Source organism: Chrysochloris asiatica, unplaced genomic scaffold, assembly GCF_000296735.1.
Source record: "Chrysochloris asiatica unplaced genomic scaffold, ChrAsi1.0 scaffold00101, whole genome shotgun sequence".
Classification (NCBI taxonomy): domain Eukaryota; kingdom Metazoa; phylum Chordata; class Mammalia; order Afrosoricida; family Chrysochloridae; genus Chrysochloris; species Chrysochloris asiatica.
Window position 1 is genome coordinate 784,014 of NW_006408619.1, and position 20,796 is coordinate 804,809.

The 20,796-nt window shown below is 44.8% G+C and overlaps 1 protein-coding gene across 1 annotated transcript in view; it reads left to right on the forward strand.

Annotated features, from left to right (window-relative positions):
* FAM174B (family with sequence similarity 174, member B) overlaps positions 1-19,680 on the forward strand; it is a 46,990-nt gene extending 27,310 nt beyond the window's left edge. The window contains exons 2-3 of the mRNA XM_006867159.1: positions 12,334-12,465; positions 19,677-19,680. Of these exons, the coding sequence (XP_006867221.1) occupies positions 12,334-12,465; positions 19,677-19,680 (136 nt within the window). The remainder of the gene's footprint in view (positions 1-12,333; positions 12,466-19,676) is intronic.
* Positions 19,681-20,796: the final 1,116 nt, after the last annotated feature.

Here is a 20,796-nt window from a genome sequence, read left to right on the forward strand (position 1 = left end):
AGTGTTTCATTCTGCTGTGCATAAGGTTGCTATGGGTCAGTGCTGACCTAACAGCAATGGCTAGTGAACACTAGTGTTTCTTCTTATGTGTACTGGCTGCATTAATGTCTTCTTTAGTGAAGTGTCTGTTCGTCTCCTCTGGCCAGTTTGAATGTGGTTTGCCGCCTTCTTCTTGTTGAGATGTTGGGGTATTCTATACATTTTAGAGGGTAATCCCTGACATGAAATTGTCAACTTTTTCCCCCTCAATTTGTGGGTTCTTTTTTTACTTTTTATGTGAAATCTTTTGATGTACCTAAGTGTCTCATTTTTAGCAGGTCCCAGTCATCTATTTTGTCTTTTGCTTTTGGTGTGTTTTCAGTTATGTTGGATAGTGTATTTATGGAATGTATTAGTGCCCCTAAGTTTTTCATTGAGGATCTTTATAGTTCTAGGTTTTAAATTTAAGTCTTTAATTGAGGTTGAGTTTGTGTTTGTATAGATATGAGATATATGTGTTTTTTGTTTCATTCTTATGCAAATGGATTTCCAGTTTTGTCAACATTAGTTGTTGAGGACACCATCTCTTCTCCATGTAAAGAATTTTTGCCCTTTGTCAAAGATCGATTGAGCGTAGGAGAATGGATTGACCTTTGGTGTCTCAGTTCGGTTCCATTCATCTCTGTGTCTTTCATGGTAGCAGGCTGTTTTGACCGCTGTGGCTGCCAGCATAATATATTGAACACCTTTCTTTTTTCCTAACTCACTTGAAATGCTACCTTTATTCTACACTAAAGTCCAACTGCATTTGGGTTTATTTCTGGACTTCGTATTTTGCTATTGTATCTGATTGTTGGTGCCCTGGTGTGGTGCCTTAGGATAAACAATGGACCACAAGGTCACTTTGAACTGAAAGGTTGGCTATTCGAACTCACCAGTGGTTCCTCGGAAACGCTATAAAGGGTTGCTATGAGTCAGAAACAACTCGACAGCATTTAACAACAAGCAGTAACAACCGACCTGATTGTTAGCATGGTAGCACCCCTGTGTTTGGTTACTGTGGTTTTAAGCATGCTTTACTCTTTGGTTCGGCCACTTTCCCTTCATTATTCCTCTTTTTCAGAATATTTCTGGCTGTTCTCTGTGTTGCTGCTTCTTTATTTATTTCTTCTTCTGTGAACTTTAGAATCAACTTATCTAGGTCCCTAACAAAAATCTATCAGTATTTATTGAATTTCATTAAACTTGTAGATTCATTTAGGAGGCTTGGCAATTTGATGGGGTTGAAACTTACTAGTCAAAAGCGTGGTTATGGTTTGCTTTTGCTGACACAAACGTCTTCTAGCTGCCTTTGGTCATCGCAGGCAGTAGCTTGTAACAGAATGAACCTGAATTACACTTCTAGCTGTCTGAACAGCAGCTGTTGAGAGCCCACTTGGTGTGTGGGGACACTCACTTGTCTGAGCTGAGTTTCTTACCCTCTGGTTGACTGGAAAAAACATGGGTTTTGGAGTGTGACTACCGAAGTCTGAGTACCACTCCCTGGGGCAATTGACTCAGCACCTGCTGGCCTTGGTTGTTCTAACTCAATAATGGACACACTCCCTACTCCATGAGGTAATGAACTTGGTACTAAGTGGCTGTCAATCATTGTGACTGCTGTTCCCATCAGACTTAGTGGAGCAGGTGATGCAGGAAGGTCCATGAAGACCTGCACTGCAGCAATGAGCATGTCTGTGGATGGAGGTCACAGGTGTAGAAGAGAAGGAAGAAATTGAGGTCCTCATCCCTGGACCTGTGAAAGTGACTTTGTTTGGAAATAGGGTCTTTGAAGATGTCATCAGCTAGGTTAATAACGGGTCACAGTGGAATAGAATGTGTCCTAACCCTGTATGTCTGGTGTTCTTGTGAAAGAGGAGACGCAACAAGAAACAGAAACAGAGAAAGAACAGCATGCTATTTTGCAGCTGCTACGCAAGTGACACCTGGAGCTATGAGAAGCTGGAACTTCTAGAACCTGGGAGACCACATTCTACCTCAGAGTCTCAGAATGACCACACAGTTCACACCTTAACTCAGTGTCCCAGTCTTCAGAACTGAGAGACAATACATTTTTGTCGTTTAAAGCCACCCACTCTGTGGTGGTTTGTTGTGGTAATTAGCACAGAGGGAAACATTGAATAAGCATGGTGAATCAGACAGCCCTGGTGCACACCTTTCCCAATTTCAAACCATTCAGTGTCCCCTTGTTCTGTACAAACAGTTGCCTCTTGATCTATGTAAGATACCTGGTTGACCAAGACTTTGTTGGGGGAAACAGCAGAACATCTGGCCCTACAGAATAAGTAAGGCAGGACGGCACCTCGCCAGAACCCCACCTGCATAGGTAAGGAGTAGCAGTGGAGGATGAAGTCGGGCCAGAGTCAGACAAGGGATCTCAGAACTGCCAAAGATCCAATTGCCACACTGTCAAGCTGAGCTTCCATTAACAAGCTAACCTTTAAGGTTCTTTTATTTGTTTGTTTTGTTTTGTTTTTCTCTTTGGGAGAAGGCCAAGGAAGGAAGGACTCTGGCCGAGTTGGTCTGCCTAGCTCGGACCCTCTGCTTCTCAGCCCAGAGCACTCACTCGGAAACCTGCTTCTGACCATCTGTTGAGTAAACAAACCCTTTGGCTACAGGATCACATTGCAGAGTAAAAGCATTTTGAACTCTGTTTTGTTAAAAACATGTGTTTTGGTTAAAAAGAAAAGGTGCTTTGTCTCTTTTAAAAAATTCTTGTGGCAAGTATAAATACAAATAACAAAATAAATTTTCCATTTCAACATTTTTATATGTACAGTTCACTGGCATTACTTTTGCCATGCTATGTGTGAGTGCCAACACCACGTTAGCAGAAGCTCAGTGTCCTGTAAGCAACAACTCCCTCTTTCTCTCTCTTCAGACTGCTTTGACCTTGCCTGTTTCTCTGGAGCATAATGTGGAAATTTACTTACAATATCATGTGCCATCTGAATTTCCTAGGACAGGGTTGCTGTAACAAAGGACCACAAACTGGGTGACTTGCAACAACAGAGCTTTATTCTCTCCTAGGCTGGAGGCTGAAGGTCTAAAATCAAGGTGTGAGCAGGCCCACGCTTCCTCTGAAGGTTCTGGGGAAGAATGTGTCGCCTGCTGCAACCCTAGTTTCTGGTGGTTGCCAGCAATCTTTAGTGTTGCTTAGCTTGCAGCTCCTTCACTCCCTTTACAGGATTGCCATCCTTCTGTGTTTGCACGTCTCCATTTCTTATGAGGACCCCAATCATAAGGAATCACAGCCCACCCTACTGCAATATGGCCTCACTAGAGCTGCAAAGTTCGTGCTTCCAAATAAGATCACACACACATGTACCGTGGGTTAGGACTTCAGCAGATCTTTTGAGGGGACAAAACCCAACACCGTATTTTCCTTGAGACCACCAGCATTAATGTGAGACTGCTGAAAACAAATGCCAAACCCACCACCACGGAGTAGATGCTGACGCCTAGTGAGTCTTTAGGACAGAGAAGAACCACTCCATAGGGCTTCCGGGACTGTAAATAGGAGCAGTCTCGTCTTGCTCCAGGAAAGCAGCTGGTGGGTTTGAACCGCTGACCTTGAGCTCTCAAGCTGTGTGTGTCTCTGGGTGAAGTAGGGGCTCTGCCCACAGGCTGACCCCCTCCCTGTTCACCTGGAGGTATTGTGACGACTCCAGATTCCCTTTGCTGTAGTCTTGTCATTTTCCTCAGGCTAGGTGTGGGCGCTCTGGGGTCCTGCACTGGACCGCAAGGTCGGCGGTTCAAACTCACCAGCCTCTCCTTAGAAACTCTATACAGGTTTGCGATGGGTTGCAACTGACTTGACGGCACTCAACAACAACAACAACAAGGTGTGCTCTTAGGCAGTCCGGTGAGGTGGAGCCACCAGGTCATATGTCTTCTTGGAAAACCTATTCACAGGTATCTCTAAGCAATGGTGGTCATGAACTTGCTAATGAGGTGCTTCATGTATATTGATCTGTATTTCTACAGAGGGAAGAGCCCTAGGGTTTACAAGAGTTTGTAGAAACGGGCAAGTTATACATGTGTGGAGAGTTTACTATTAAAACGTGGAAAAATCTCAAAACGGTGTTTTTATGGCGGCGTCTTCACTTTGTACCCTGCTTTAGTTTCTGGTAGACTCTGCCATTTAAGTTCTTTAAAAAATATATTAATTTTGTTATAGTTGTTCTTGCTGAGAATATACACACATCAAAACATTCGCCAGTGCACTGCAGTGACGCGGGTGAACTTTCTCCAGCTGGGGAGCACTCAGCCTCGCTCATGAACCTAACTACTGCCCCTAAGGTTTCTGTCTAACCTTCTGAATCGATGTTGTCAATTTGAAGGAGTCCTGGTGACATAACAGACCAAGCACTGAACCGCTCACTGCCAGGTCAGCAGTTCAAACCCACCAGCCTTTCCAGGGGAGAAAGAGGAGGCTGTCTCCTCCCGTTGAGTTGTCCTCTGTCCTGTAGGGTTGCTGTGAGTTGGAATGAACTCAGTGGCAGCAGGGGGTACCTTCCGCTGTCAGTTTGATCCCACACAAATAATCTTAGGGGAACAGTGCTCAAGGCAAATGGAGATTCTTCACTGTTGTTCATTGCTGACTCAGCGAACCTGTGTCCAACCGAACCAACCACAGTGTGGTCCTGTACCAACCTCTCAGTTGTTCCTATACTTAACCCTGTTCTTACAGCCATTGTGTCAGCGCATCTTGTTGAGGGTCTTCCTCTTTTTCGCAGACCCTCTACTTTACAAAGTATGAACCTTCCTGATAACATGTCCAAAGTACATGAGACCAAGTCTCGCCATCTTTGCTTCTTGGGAACATTGTGTGCAATTCTTTTTTTTTTTTTTTAAACTAATTAAGTTTAACTACTGATGTGGGATCATCACTGAACCTCAAACCACAAGGTCAACAGTTCAAACCCACCAGCTGCTCCTTGGAAACCCTGTTGTTGTTGTTGTTACGTGCCGTGGAGTCGATTCTGACTCATAGCGACCCTGTACAGGGTTTCCGAGGCTGTAAATCTTTACGGGAGCAGAAAGCCTCCTCTTTCTCCCGCGGAACAGCTGGTAGTTTCGAACTGCTGACCTTAAGGTTTGCAGCCCGATTCGTAACCACTACGCTCCCAGAGCTCCTTTGGAAACCCTAGGGAGGGTCAATAGCACTTCACAACAACAACACTGAATGGCTCTAAGAAGACTTAAGCAGACTATTTTAAAGGTTTAAGGTTTTCAGACTATCTCAGGATGATTCAGATTTAGAGGTTCATATGTGGCGCTGTGGGCTAATGCACCAGACTGCAAAGCTGTTTGAGCTGCAAGGTTGGCTGTTCAAGCTCACCAGCTGCTCCTCAGAAACCCTATACAGGGTCTCTATGGGTCAGAACTGACTCAGTGTCACTTAACAACAACAACATAGCCTCCTTGGCTCCAGAAAGTCGAGACCACCTAAGGATTAGAATTTTAGTTTTGACAGTTAAGATACTTTAGGTGTGGGTGGTGCAAATGGCTAAGTGTTTGGTGGTTCAGATCCACGTGGAAGTGCCTCTGAAGAACAGTGGGCTCCATGGCCTCCAGGCCTCTTGGCAGTCCTGGTATAGTTCACGGTGATCTTCTAGGGAGCTCAGTGCCCGACAGCCCTTGGCCCTCTTGAGCAAACTTACGGTAGCCTTTGAAGGTGACTCCAAAGACTGCTATGAAGCCCATTCCCTGCTCTGGTAGCGTAGTGGTTACGAATCGGGCTGCGAACCTTAAGGTCAGCGGTTCGAAACTACCAGCTGCTCCGCGGGCGAAAGATGAGGCTTTCTACTCCCTTAAAGATTTACACCCTCGGAAACCCTATACAGGGTTGCTATGGGTCGGAACCGACTAGATGGCACATAACAACAAGTGTCCCATTTAGTGTGTGCCTGTGTAGTACTGCCTCTCACCACAGTGGGGCAGCACAACATGGGGAGTAGATTACGAGCCTACCAGTCACCAGGCTGCCTGGGTTCAAGCCTCAGATTTGCCAGTTAACGCTCTTATGTGGCCATGGCAAGTCAACCTCTCTGAGTCTCAGCTTCCTGAACCACAAGAGAGCAGTAGTCACAGACTGTGGCTCACAAAGAAACAAAACCCAATTGCTGTTGAGTCGACTGTATATTAGAGTAGAATTGTGCGCCATAGTGTTATTGCTAAGTGCTGTCAAGTCGGTTCTAACCCATAGCGACCCTGTATCGGATTCCTGAGGAGCAGCTGGTGAGCTTGAACTGCCAACCTTGTGGTTCAAACCGACTTTGCAATCCAGCGCATTAACCCACAGCGCCACACCAGGACTGTTACTGATTAACGTTGTTGTTAGCATTCTTAGTGGCTAATTTTTCCAAATTTGGTCGTCAGACCTTTCTTCCGAGCTTTCAGTTAGCATCTGTGCACATTAACTGTGTGTCTCTAGAGTTACATATGAGTTTACAGAAGGCTTGGTAGTGCAGTCGTTAAGTGCTTGGCTGCTAACTGCTGGGTGAACCCTCCAGCTGCCTCTGTGATGATTACAGCCTTGGAAGCCCGGCGGCCAACGTGAGCTGGAATGGACTGAACGGCTGTGATTTTGGGCATTAAGTTTGATGTGAGATCATGCATGCAAATTGCTGCGTTGGACCCTGGGAAGCACTCTGCTGTTATGAGCCATGATTTCTGTAAGAAGACATGTGGGAGCATCCCTATTTAAAGAAGGGAGAGCGAAGTCTCAGTGAGGATCTTAGGCTTCGAGTTCCGTCTGGTTTTCTGCGATCTCATGCTGTCTCTGATCCCAGTCATGCTCTGGGATCTCCAGGTCTGTGGGAAGTGTTGGCTAATCCTGCTCATAGGTCCCCCATTTCTGAGTAGCACAAAGCTAGTGCTGGAAGGGCAGGTTTAGTAATCTGTGAAAAATGGGCAAAGGGCCTCTACCCCCCACCCGGCTCGTTTGTACAGAGCGCTTGTTAATGATGCCGGATTTCCCAGCCCTTCCCAGGCAAATCCTGCAGGCGTCTCTGCTGCGAACATGCCTAAGTGTCTTTAAACTCTGCACACATCTCAGTTTTCTCTTATTAACATGCCCAACGATGAAACAGTGTAAACTGCTTTTCTGTTGTGAAGGATGTTGTGTGTTAGAGAGCTGATTGTTTGAAATGTAATTTCCTCTGTTTATAACTTAAAAAGTAGCAGTGGAAGTGTGCACAAGGACCCTGGGAACAGCCAGTGGTGTGATCACAGGGTCTCAGGGTCCTTTCTGAGGTCATGTGTTAGGAAGGCGAACCGGAGCACTGTAAACCCCAGCAGTTTGCAGGCGGGACTTTATTTCCTGCTGCTCCTGTGGGTAAGTATTGTACAGTGTGGTGTGTGTACCTTGTGTGCTACCGTGATGCTGGGAGCGAGGAAGAAAGGCCTGATGATCTATTTCTGAGACTGGATCGCAGCAGGACTTTGTCTGATGTGGCTCCTCGGTTTGGAAGCCCTGCACAGTGGCCACCACCAAGGGCACAAGCAGACCCATGATTGTGAAGATGGCACAAAACTGGGCAATGCCTGTTTGTTATACGTAAGGTCTCCAGGCACCAAAAACACACCCAGTACTATGAAGTGGACTCTGACTCACAGAGGCCCTATAGGAACACAGCAGCGCTGCTTCTTAAGGTTTCCGAGACTGTAAATCCCTAGAGGAGCACACAGCCTCATCTGTCTTCTGAAGAGAGACTGGCTGTGTGGCAGGTGGTGTAGATTGCTTTATGCCAAAGACGAGACTCTTAAGATTTTTTTTTTCTTCAGTGACACTTTGGCACACCAGATCTTTGGTAAGTCACACTGCATGGAAGGAGCTCAGGTAGCATACTTGGTACAAATTGGGCTGCTAACCTCAAGGTCAGCAGTTCGAAACTACCAGCTGTTCTGCAGGAGAAAGATGAGGCTTTCTGCTCCCATAAAGATTTACAGCCTCGGAAACCCTGTACAGGGTTGCTATGAGTCGGAACTGACTCCACGGCACATCACATTACATGGAGCTGGAACAAGTTGATATTGCAAAGACATTTTTGGAAAGCCTAGTGGGGGAACTACTGTTTCTACTCATTTTGTGATTTTATTGGAGTCTTTCTGTACTGGGGATCATGTGGGTGTCCTTGGTGTAGTCTCCACAGGGAACAGTTTACAGCTTTTGGGGAGACTGTTTAGAGAAGATTACTCTTCTGTGTCCCTTTTATGACTTTTTGGATGACTAATTGCTCAGGAACATTTAAATTTGTATTTATAAAATTATAAGTATATTCAAAATAGGAGGGATACCAGAGGGTATAAAAGATGTGTGAGTAAGTTCAAGATGGTGAGAAATAGAATATAATCATAGTCCTATTCCCAGGTGATGTCATAAGCCTCTCAGTCCGGATAAAAGGTACTGTTGTTGTTAAGTGTTGTTGAGTAGGTTCTGACTCATAACGACCCTGTGTAGGGTTTCCCAGGAGCGCCTGGTGGGTTTGAACAGCCAACCTTGTGGATTGCAGTCCAGTGTTTACCCTACTCCTTCCTTAATGCACAATGATTTGCGCTCAAGGTCAAGGCCTCCTGCCTCAGCACTTCCCTGTAACCTTTAGTAACCTCTACTACCCTGACCTTGGGCTCCTGGTGTAGTGCTGTAGGATCAGCACTGGACTGTGAACCGCACCAATAGGTCTGTTTTGGAAGAAGTGCAGCCAGAGTGCTCCTTGGAGGCCAAGATGGCTAAGCTCCGTCTCTCATACTTTGGACATATTGTCTGGAGGGAACAGTCGCTGGAGAAGGATGTCATTGCTGGGTAAGGTGGACGGTCAGAGAAAAAGAGGAGGACCCCTAACGAGGTGGATTGGCCAGGTGGCATCATTGATGGACTCAAGTGTGTCAGCGGTAGTGAGGTTGGCCCAGGATCAAGCAGTGTTTCGTTCTGCTGTGCATGGGGTCGCTATGAGTCGGTTCTGACTCGATGGCACCTGACAACAACAACAACTACCCTGACCTTGGGCTCTTGGTGTGGTGCTGTAGGATCAGCACTGGACTGTGAACCGCAGGGTCAGCAGTTCAAACCCAGCAGCTGCTCCTTGGGGACCCTTTACAGAGTCGCTACGGGTCAGAACCAACTTGATGGTACTTAACAACGACAACCTACCCTGAAGTAAAAGTTTATTGTTATAACTCACTATACTCAGAAATTCTTATGGTAGAAAGAACATCAACTCATTTTCACCAGTCCTTGACACCCAAAAAAGAACAGATGAGGGAGCTTTAAAAATTTCATGGAAAAATGGAATAAAATGATAACGGAAGTTTTCCATGAACTTTTTGACGCCTCCTTGATACACACTTAATTCTATTTGCTTTTTTTGTTTAAGGTCCCTGGTGGCACAAGCAGTTTGTGCTCAACAGCTAACTTAGAGATGAGCATCTCGAGCCCCCCAGCGACACCATGGAAGAAAGTCCTGGTGATCTGCTTTGGTAAAGAGCACACAGCCAAGAAAGCCCCGTGGGACAGTCCTACCTGTAACACGTGGGGCTGCCGTGGGTGGTCACTGACTCCATAGCAACAGGTTTTGGGTTTTGTTTGTTTGTTATTAGCTGAACAGAGAGATGCCTAACATTTGCTGAGTGCCTACTTTATACAGGCTTGTGAATATATCATGTCGTTGAATCTCCCGCACCTGTGAGCGACAAGCACTGACATTTCAGTTTATTTATTTATTTTTAAGGAGAAAAATAAAATATCTATTGAGGCGTACACTGTGCACTCCAAAAAGTACACAAGGCTGACACTGATTAAGTGCGCCTTCGCTGCACAGAGAGATGCTGAGGTTGGAGTGTGCGGGATATTGATCATGTGATGAATCCCATCATGTGTCCTTGTGTTGCTGCAGTTGCTTGCAACACGGATGGCAGAGAGAATTGAAAATAACCCTTGGGAATTTATAGGCTAGATTGCATGCAAAATGGGGCAGGTGTATGAGCTGAATGAATGGTGAGTTTGCCTCAGCCATTCATAAACATGTGTGCTGCGTGATGACTTCAGCTATTTGCAACCAGGAGTATGTCTATGTTGTTGTTGTTAGGTGCCATTGAGTTGGTATCAGTTCATAGTGACCCTGTGTACAACAGAAGGAAACACTGCCTGGTCCTGAGTCAACTTCACAATTGTTGCCATGCTTGAGTCCATTGATGCTGCCACTTGACCAATCCATCTCGTTGGGGGTCTTCCTCTTTTTCTCTGACCCTCCACCTTACCAAACATGATATCCTTCTCCAGCGACTGGTCCCTCCTGACAATATGTCCGAACTATGAAAGACGAAGTTTGGCCATCCTGGCCTCCAAGGAGCACTCTGGATGCACTTCTTCCAACGCAGATCTGTTGGTTCTTTTGGCAGCCCATGGCACTTTTAATATTCTCCTCCAACACCATAACTCAAAAGCATCAATTCTTCTATGGTCTTCTTTATTCACAGTATGTCTGTAGTATGCAATTATTAAGAATGCCAATGCAAAGCCAGGGGCTTCAGTTCAACTTTCAGACTAGCTATTTTATTTGGTGTTGGACTGGGTACCATTTTGTTTAAAATCTCAATGCACAGTGGTACTCACTAGGAGTTTCCCCAGTATTAGCATTCAAGTGTATACAATAACATTACTTGAAGTAAATCAGAGAAACATATGTAGGACAAGCACTGGACCATAAGGTCAGCAGTTCAAACTGACCAGTCACTCATTGGAAATGCTATACAGGGTTGTTATGAGTTGGAACGGACTCAATGGCACTTGACAACAGCAACACCACGCTGAAGGTAAAAAGTGTATTGTTATAACTCACTCTACGTAACACTGGTGTGGCACTGTGGGTTAATGCGTTAGACTACAAAGCCGTTTGAACTGCAAGGTCAGCGGTTCAAGCTTACCAGCTGCTCCTCGGAAAACCTATACAGGGTTGCTATCGGCCGGAACCCAACTCGACAGCACTTAACAACAACAACTTAACACTGAACAACAACAACAAATCATTTCAAAGCTTCTTTGTAAATGAGTACCATATAGACTATTTTAAATTGACTTTTTCAGTGTTATCATCACATGTGATCTCTTGCTCAACATTGAGTTTTCATTTTAAAGATGTTGTTATTGCCAGCTGCCTTCATATGGGCTCCTGACACGTGGTGACCCCATGTAAAAGGACAGAGTGGGACCCAGTCCTGCACCACCCTCCCTTCTGTGATGGACGAGGCTGTCACTGTTTGAGAGCTGGAAGTAGAAAGCCAGGCCTTTCTTCTTAGTCTGAGTCTGTACACTCCTCTGGAACCCGTTCAGTGTCATATCCACGTTTCCACTGACAGATGTGTGGTGGGGTTTGAGAGTCGTTGGAATCCAGGTCTCTCAGGAGACTGAGAATTATGCCATGGAGCCTTCAATACCTCGTTCTCTTTTTTTCTGAATTTTAATTTATTTTGTTGTTTATCCCATTTTATTGATGAAGAGACTGGGGCCCAGAGGATGAAGACACTTGTCCGTCTTCACAGTTAGAGTGGACTGGGCTCTCATGCAAATCCAGTCAGGTTGACTCACAGATGCTGAGCAGAATGCGCCGGGGAGCAGTGACCATCCTCAACACCACACGATCAGGGCAAGAGTCAGGGACAAGATGGTTGTGCAGACAGGGGTTGACAGTGCCTCATTTAACATTTTGATTGTTTTGTTCATTATGGATCGTTTTAATTAATTTTGGCTTTAAACATTATTATGGAATCCTAAACCCACTGCCATCGAGTGATTCTGACTCACAGTGACACTCTAGGATAGACGAGAACTGGTCCATATGGCTTATGAGGCTGTAAATCTTTATGGGAACAGATTGCCACAGCTTTTAGAGCAGCTGGCGGGTTTGAACCATTGACCTTTCAGGTAGCATCCGGGAGTTTAGCCACTACACTACCAGGGCCCTAAAAAGCTTGCATTGCAACATTAGTGATCTTGATTGCTGAGTTTCTCTGTTCCAGGAAAGATGTAATCATCTCGTTTGACGGGTAAAGACCACAACGGTCCTTAGTGTGGTCAGTAACTTGCCTGAGGTCCCACGACTGGTCCCATGACTGGTCTCCTGTGAGAAGCCTGGAGTCTGGGCAGAAGCAACGTCCTCCTTGTCCTCTCAGACAGGAAGAAGGGAACCTACCTTAGCGCCAGCTGCCTGGGTCAGGTATACCCCAGTGAGAGTTTGGGCTGACCCTTGGCCTCTCACCTGTGTTCTCATGATGAGTCTTCTCTCCTTCCAGGTCAGGAAAGAGGTTAAAGAAGACCCGGAAGTATGACATCATCACCACGCCAGCAGAGAGGGTGGAAATGGCTCCGCTGAATGAAGAGGATGATGATGATGAGGACTCCACAGTGTTTGACATCAAGTACAGGTATGGGATGACCCACCTTTGCACACCTGCCTGGCCAGGTGTGGTGTCCTTCTTGTGTTTTGGTTCTTTGGCTAAGTGCTTGGTCTTGTGGGGCTCTGCATATGATCTGTTTTGAACCCCTCCTGGAAATGCATTGCAAAGCACCTGAATGCAGCCGAGAGATACTTGTTCTTGACTCTCCCCAGTCTGACAGTGCCGAGAGGAAAAGCATTTTAGACAATGAGCTTGTTGTACACGGTCTGTGAGGGAATCTGATCCAAGTGATCACATGCCTGTCACGTACTGTGCACAGAAGTCAACAGCTGAGGGCCTATGGGAGATTTCTGCTTGAAGTGAAAATTACCAATGGGCTCCAAAGACTTGTGTTTTCCAAAGTTAGATGCTGGAAAAGGCAGAGTGACTTTGTGTTTCAAGATTGTAGTTGCAGAGTTTTGGATTTTTGGGGATGTACTTTGAATATTGTGCAGTATAAGGTCTGGGTGAATGTAGTATAAAGATGAGGTCGTGAAGACTCAGAGCAGGAACACGGTTGTCTGGGGTCTCAGTTGGTTCCTAGCAACCCACCCGAACCTAATGCCACTGAGTTCAGTGTGACTCATGGTGACCCCATGTGCCACAGAGTGGAACTCTCCACTGGGTTTTCTTGATGGTGATCTTTAGAGCACAGATCACCAGGCCTTTGTTTTGCGGTGCCGCTGCCAAATTTATGATAAGCACTGACTGTGAACCGCAAGATCCACCGTTCAAACCCACTAGTTGCTTCACGGGGAATAGATGAAGCTTTCTGCTACCACAAAGATTTAAAGCTTTGGAATCCACATATAGGGTCTCAGTGAGTTGGCACCGACTTGACAACACTTAACAACAACAGCAACAACAGTGGAGCACAAACTATGTATTTGTGTCAAGCAGAGACCTTAGTTAGTAGGAAAGATGGACCAAAATTCAAGCTGCTCCAAACCCTGAGCTTTCCCCACCATCTCACTGCCTGTCCGTTTTTGGTAAGGCAAGCCTTCCTTCCTCTCCCTTTTTGATTTCTTCTGCAGCACAGCTTTGGTTAGATTTTTGGTCTTATTCTTTTCTATACAAATCAACTCAACAAAACAACTTTTGGAATTGTAACTAGAACTTCTGTGATTCTGTAGATCAATTTAGGGAAAAATCAACGCTGTTATTACCCCTGGGTGGTGCAGATGGTTTGTATTTGGCTACTAAGCAAATGCTTCGTGGCTTGAGCCCACCCAGAGATGACTTTGATGTTGGCTCTTCCAGTCCATGAACATGGAATGAGTTTTCATCTAGTTAGTATTGTAAAAATGTCTTTCAGGATTTTAAAGCATTTCTCCATAAATGTTTATAAATTTTTGTTAGACATATTGATAGGTGTTGCATATCTTTTTCAAAATAAAAAAAGCTTATCTGGTAATCTTGATCGCTATGGTCTGCTTTCGCCATTTGACAGCCGAGTTTACTGTAAGGTTTTGTTAGATTTCTTGTTTTCCAGGAAGCTACTTCTTCATACTGTGCTACAGGCTTCATTTTGTTTTTTAAGTCATGTTTGTTGCTGTCAACTCATGGCAACCTTCTGCATAACAGAATGAGAAGTAGCCCTGCCTCTCGTCAGCCTCGTGATGGTTATAGTGGTGAAGTCCTTCATTGAGGTTTTGTGTCTGTTTCATTGAGGATTCCTTGTTGTCACTGACTCACATATAACAACAAGAAAGTGGTCTTTCTCGGTGACCTATCCACAGCGAGTCCAAGTCTTGCCAGCTTTGTTTCTGAGAAGCGTTTTGGTTATATGAATTTCTTCTTAGACGGATTTGTTCATTCTTTCGGGAGTCCTTGGTATATTCATGAGTGGATGTCAACTTTCATTAAGGGTTTTTGTAGTTGTATTGAGAAGGTCATATATATTTTTGATCTTTTAAAGTGATAAATTTAGATTCCTTGATCTTTTAATGTTATACCAACTTTGTATTCCTGGGATAGACTGGGTGCAGCCGTGTTACTTTTTAAAACCCATTGTTACATTCAGTTTGCTAATTTTTTTTAAGGTCTTTCCTGCCTCCCATAATGACTAAAGTTGGCCTGTCACTTCCCCAGTTTCTAATATTCTTTTCAACCTTTGAGAATAGTTTTATTAGCTTTATAAATTGAATTGGATGTGTCTTTCATTTCCCTTTTCTCTGGAATAGTTCTCATTCGATTGAAATGATTTGATCTTTAGAACTTGTTAAAACCGACTGGTCCTGATACTTTCCTTATCTGAAAATCTTTTATAACTTCTTTTAACCGTTGTAGGACTATTTGGACTTTATTTCCTCTAGGATCAATTTCTTTTTAGGATCAGTTTTGATAGCTTATATTTTTCTAGGCTTTTGTCTATTTCATCAAGTTTTCAACTATATTGGTCTAGGGTTGTTGATCACATTATATGTTTTTAATCTTTGCAACATAGTCATAGCCCCCTTGTTGCTTTTATTTTTTTAAGTGATATTTTCATTTATTTTACTTTTAGTATTAATTTTTTTCTGTCTCATACATGATTGAACACATATTTTGCTTTAGAATGAACCATTACAATTGCAGAAATGATGGTTTTATTTTTCCAATCAAATGACCAGGGTACTTACTGAACCTTAGGCTTCAGCAAATGTTGCTTCTTCTTAGTCTCGTTGGACAAGACCTTCCGTCTGATTATTCCTGCTCCACAACAGCCTTGGTTTTCCAGTGGTGTCTATTTGCTAAACAGTTGTGACAGACTGTCTAACTTGGTGACTTTTGCTTTCAGGGGATTCTTTCAAATGAACCTGTATTTTTAGTGCAACACCCACTGTCAAATATCATGTCAAAGGCCCAGCCATAAGGACTTCTCGATCATGATTGGATAAAGGCCCAGTCATAAGGACTTCTCGATCATGATTGGACAAAGGCCTAGCCATAAGGACTTCTCGATCATGATTGGACAAAGGCCTAGCCATAAGGACTTCTCGATCATTGGACAAGGAGTCCTGCTTTGGCTGCGAGAGCTCCATTGTGCGGAATATCATATTCCAGAAACATCATGGATTTTCCTTATTTCATCTTTAACTATTTCTGTGCTGAATGGTCTCTTCAGGCACCGGCTCTCCTGTGGTGGCTGCCATGTGTTTAACAGAATGAGTCCTGTATCATCCTCAGGGTGGTTGGAATGGTTGAATCCACTGCTGTGGTTTTGTGTCTGCCTGTTTCTATTAGGTTTGCCTTGTTTTCACTGACCCTCTACTTTGCCAACCATGATGCTCTTCTCTAGCAACTGGTTTACCTGATGACTTGTCAAAAAAGCAGTTTCTGTAACTTGATTGTAGGATCTAAGAAATTCCTAAAACTGTTTAGCTGGTCAGATTCTGATATTTGTGCTGCCAGGTTCTTTCGGTATGGTTATTTGTCACCTTTTCTGATCCTTGAGTTTTTTTTTTCCCCCCTGTTCTGGAATAGTAGTTCTCCACTCTTTTCTTGAATGTATCCGGGGAGGGAGGCCTGAGTTCTGACTTAAGTCCAGGCTGTAACCTTTGCATGGGAGACAGTCTCATCACTTCCAGATTTGGGCTTCTTTGATCCTTGTTATTTTTATTTTCAGTTTTATTGATTTCTTCTTCTTCCCCTTGTTTCTAACTTCTTATTTTGATGCTTTTAGGAGCTCTGATAGTGTAGTGGTTACGAGTCAGGCTGTGAACCGCAAGGTCAGCAGTTGGAAACTACCAGCTGTTCCACAGGAGAAAGATGAGGCTTTCTGCTCCCGTAAAGATTTACAGCTTCGGAAACCCTGTATAGGGTCACTATGAGTCGGAACCGACTCCACGGCACATAACCACCACCACTGCCACCTAGTGTTATACATACTACAAAATGGCAGGGAAAACGTGTCTGACTTCCTCTGGCTTCACAAGAGAGAAGGAGAATCAAACTCAAAACCGGCCCAACACCGATTCCTATGAGGTGGAAGTCAGACGTGCAACAACCTTGTTTCCTGTATTCTGACACCAGCCACCCCTCCCACATCATGCTCTGCTTCACATTGGACTTGATGATCCGTTTCAGTGACCATGCACAACTCATCAACAATACTCGACTTTAGATCAGATACAACTCCGAATGCGGCAGTTCTCTAGTCTGTTTGCTGTATCTTGGGTGGGCCGTTCAGCTGTGTGGGCCCCTCAGCCTCTGTCCTGTGGGGGGCAAGTGTTACAAAGCCCGGTAACCAGTCTGTAAATGCCCAAAGGGCACATTATGCAAGGCAGCCTCCTACCTGGAGGAACTCATCTTTACTCCGGCCGGGAAGCCTGCAACTGCTCTGTCTCTCCCTGTTGCTGCCTCTGTTGCCGTTACTTCTACGGCTTTCTTCCTGGTTCCTGGTTCCTGCTTCTGAGCAGGATGGCAAACCTAGTGCAATGTCAAAATGAACCATTCCCAGCGTTAGAGTCCTGTGCACCCTATTTGTATGCCCAATCATTTGGTGGGGAATTGCAAAGTTGCAGTTCAATCTCACCAGCTGCTCCTCAGGAACCCTATACAGGGTTGTTATGAGTCAGAACCAACTCGACAGCAGTTAACATCAACAACAAGATTTGGGATAGAAAAGACATATCAAGTAAATTCATGGTACCCCCTGCTTTTAGTGTTTTCCCCCCATCTGAACAAGATATCTAGAATAACTTTTCAGTTCAACACGTATGAAAAGTTAAGGCAATTTTACGTTCAGATTAACGTTCATTAGAAGTTCCCTCTCTGCGTAGTAATGATATGCTTGCAGATACTAGTATTTATCATTTAGATACAGTTCATCTGTATGTTTTGGTTTCCTCTCGGAAACAGACTGTGTTTGAATTGGATGCAGTTGAACCATGACCTGGGGTTATTTCGTTTGAGTGGAAAGAGGAAAATCATGCTTTTGGCACCAGGGCAATAGCTTACCTGTTATTCTCACATCTGCAAATCTCTAATAACATCTTGTGAGTTCAAGCCTGTACATATCAGCCAGGCTATTTTTCCAGAAGTTTCCAACCAGGTAGGACATTTAGCAGAAAGAGAGGGCAGGCAGGTCAGTGTTTCTGCTGACAGCCTTCTGTTTGTATTCCCGTCCACTGGGATGTTTTCATATCCATGAGACCAACCTTCTAGTGTTTAGGACCAGATGTGAATTAAAAGAAAGAAAAACAAAACAAAACAGAAAAAAAGCAATAGAAGTGAGTTTCCAACTCTGTACTTAAAAAGGCTATTTAGAAGGGACAAATGATGACTAAGTGGAATACAGAGAACCCTGGGGTTTTGAAATGGTTCCAGTTTGCAGAAGATATTTGAATTTCTCTTGTGTTTGTTGTGAGCTTGGTTGGCCTAGCTTGCTGCTTACGGCTGATGTTTTGGGTCTCAATGTATCCCCAGTTTATTACGGGGGACTTTTGTTACACCCTGTGGGTTTTCCCCAAGGCGAAGCAGATGCCTGCACTTCTGTTTACTTGGAGGGTGGTACCAGCATCGGTGACAAGCGTGGCCCAAAGGGACTCTGCCAGAGAACAACTGTTTCCGCCGGCCCCGCAGGGAAAAATGGTTCTATTCCTGGCTTCTTAGGTTTGGAGCAGATGTGTCTCTGTGATGGTGCAGACATGCAGGCTAGAGAAGCTTGCCTCCCACCCTCTGTGGATAGAGCGTCCTGGGGGAATAGAAACAGAAACCTGTGAGATCTCTGCCACAACACAAGGGGCTGTGCCTGGCCTCCTGTCTTTGGAACAAGGGGCATTCTGTGGCTGTTTGCAGCGAGGCCTCTGGAGGGTAGACTGGGAATAGGAGAAAACAGACCTCGCTTGCTTGCTTATCCTAGGCTCAGGCCCTAGTCAGAGTCCCCCATGAGAACCCTAGGGCAGTTGCAAAACACAGGGCACTGGGGACATTGATGGTGGTAGAATTCTTGCTTTCCATGAAGGAGATCTGGGTTCAAATCCTGGATAATGGACTTCATGGTCGCTAACATTCTTCTGTTAGCAGAAGCTTGCATGTGGCTCTGCTTGCTGCTGAATAGGTTTCAGTGGCACTTCCAGACTAAGATGGACTAGAAGACAGGCTTGGTGATCTCCTTCTGAAAACCATCCGGTGAAAACCTTATTGATTACAGCGGCCCACCTACAACACCATCCACAGTGAGGATGGTGCGGGACTGAGCGGTGTTTTGTTCCTTTGGGTCTGGACCAACTCAACAGCAGCTAATGGCAACAGCAAACACAGGGTGGTAATTTCTTGCTTTTCTTTTCACTAAGGACCCACGAATGGTCAGGCTAGGAAGGTCCTGTTGTCCCCCTCCCCCATTCTTCATGCAGTTTCTGAGTAGTTTAATTGTTAGGAGCATCAGAGTGTGGCCTGTTGCCTGGGCAGTGGACGGCGAACATTGGGCATCATGAGCTCCTGAGGACTGGAAGGAATCAGAGAGGAGCTGATGGCTAGCCAGATGCCAGGGTGTGCAGTACGCTCCCAGGGCAGAAGAAAGGTCTGCCCACTTTCCTCCTTGTAGAAGGCCCAGCTTCTGTGCTAACAGGCCCTTCTCTGACCACATTATCGGCTCTTTGGGAAGCACTGTCGGCAATATTGGACACCTGTCAGTTAAGGTCTCACAGTTGTCGAGTGTCACCAAGTCTTAGCGACCCCATGTGACAAAGTAGAACTGCCCTTAGAGGATTTTCTAGGCTGTCATGTTTCTGGGGCAGATTGCCACATCTTTTCTCCCTCAACCAGGGGAATGGGTTCAAACTGCCAACCTTTCAGTCAGTAGCCTAGCACTTAACTGTTGTACCACCAGTTTCCTCTGTAAAGGTTTCCCAGCCAAGAACCCCCTAGGGAGCAATGCCTGGGGTAGCCATGAATCAGAACAGATTCAATGGCAATGGTTCTGGCTCTTTACAAAAAGTTTGCTGATTCCAAGTGTGAGAGCTAGGGCGTGAGTCAGGAGCGGAGGGAAGGAGAAATGAGCTAGGGCGGTGGGCAGCATGCACAAAGGTCCTGAGGCTGGGGCGGTGGAATGACTTTTGTGGTTGGAACAGAGATGGATAAGAAGGTGGTTATGGAGACGCGGCAGTGCTGTGTCTCTACAGTGTGGCCAAGGGACAGAGACCTAAGGAGGGGCCAGAATGGGCATGGGGCTTTGCCAGAGGCACTGACTCTTTTTGTGTTTTCTTTTCTTTTAGGTAAAACTTGTTTCTTCTGGAAAGCTGGCCAGCCCCAGCCTGGGTGTAAAGACCTGGAAACTATTTCACCTGTCCGAGGTGTTGAGACCAAATCAAGTTTTATTTATAAAACTCTGGCACTGTTGTGCATACAAACTTCTGCTCAGAATGTGAGCGTTGGGCATCTTGTTCCAAATCTACACCTCTCTGAAGAAATTCTTCCTTGTTAGGGGATGAAAGGCAGAAACAATTTACTTTTTTGTTTTTGTTTTTTAAGTAAACAACTGTTGACAAGATCAAAACAGAACGGAAGAATCAAGGATCATTAAAGTATGTTGGATGTTCAGCTGTGTACTTAGGACTGCATTCTGGTCTCCTGGATCTGGGTTCTGGATGCTGATCCTGTGCTGGCTTGTTGGCTTCGTCAAATACTGTCCTTATTTTCATGATAGCCATATGAAATTTCAAAGTGGGAGTACCCAGAGCTGGTCAGCTCCTACCAGAAGTATGCACATGTTTGTAGCTCCTTTTCTTTTCTTTTAAAAAAGGTTTAGCAGAATGAGGCTTGATTAGTTCACAGAATGCAAGCCACTACAGTAAGATAAACTTACAGTGTGTCAGGGTTGTATTTTTTCACGATACTAATTCAATCTGGAGGCTAAGCAAATAATACGAGAAGCTGGGTTCTAGGTAGGAAAACGTGGCATACGGGTTGAAGGAAGACTCATTATCAACCTGAGCTATGTAGATGACGCATCTTGTTTCCTGAAAGTGAAGAGGACTTGAAGCATTTACTGATGAAGATGAAAGGCTCTATAACCTTTAGTATGGATTATACCTCAGTATAAAGAAAACAAAAATCCTTATAGCTCCACCAATCAGCAACCTCATGATAAATAGAGAAAATATTGAAATTGTCAAAGATTTCATTTTACTTGGATCCACAATCAACACCCATAGAAGCAGCAGTCAGGAAATGAAGTGATGTGTTGCGTTGGGCAAATCTGATGCAAAAGCTCTATTTAAAGCATTAAGAAGCAAAGATGTCACTCCAAAGACTAAGGTGCATTTGACCCAAGCCATAGTATTGTCAATCACCTCACATGCACAGGGAAGCTGAATAAGGAAGACCAAAGAAGAA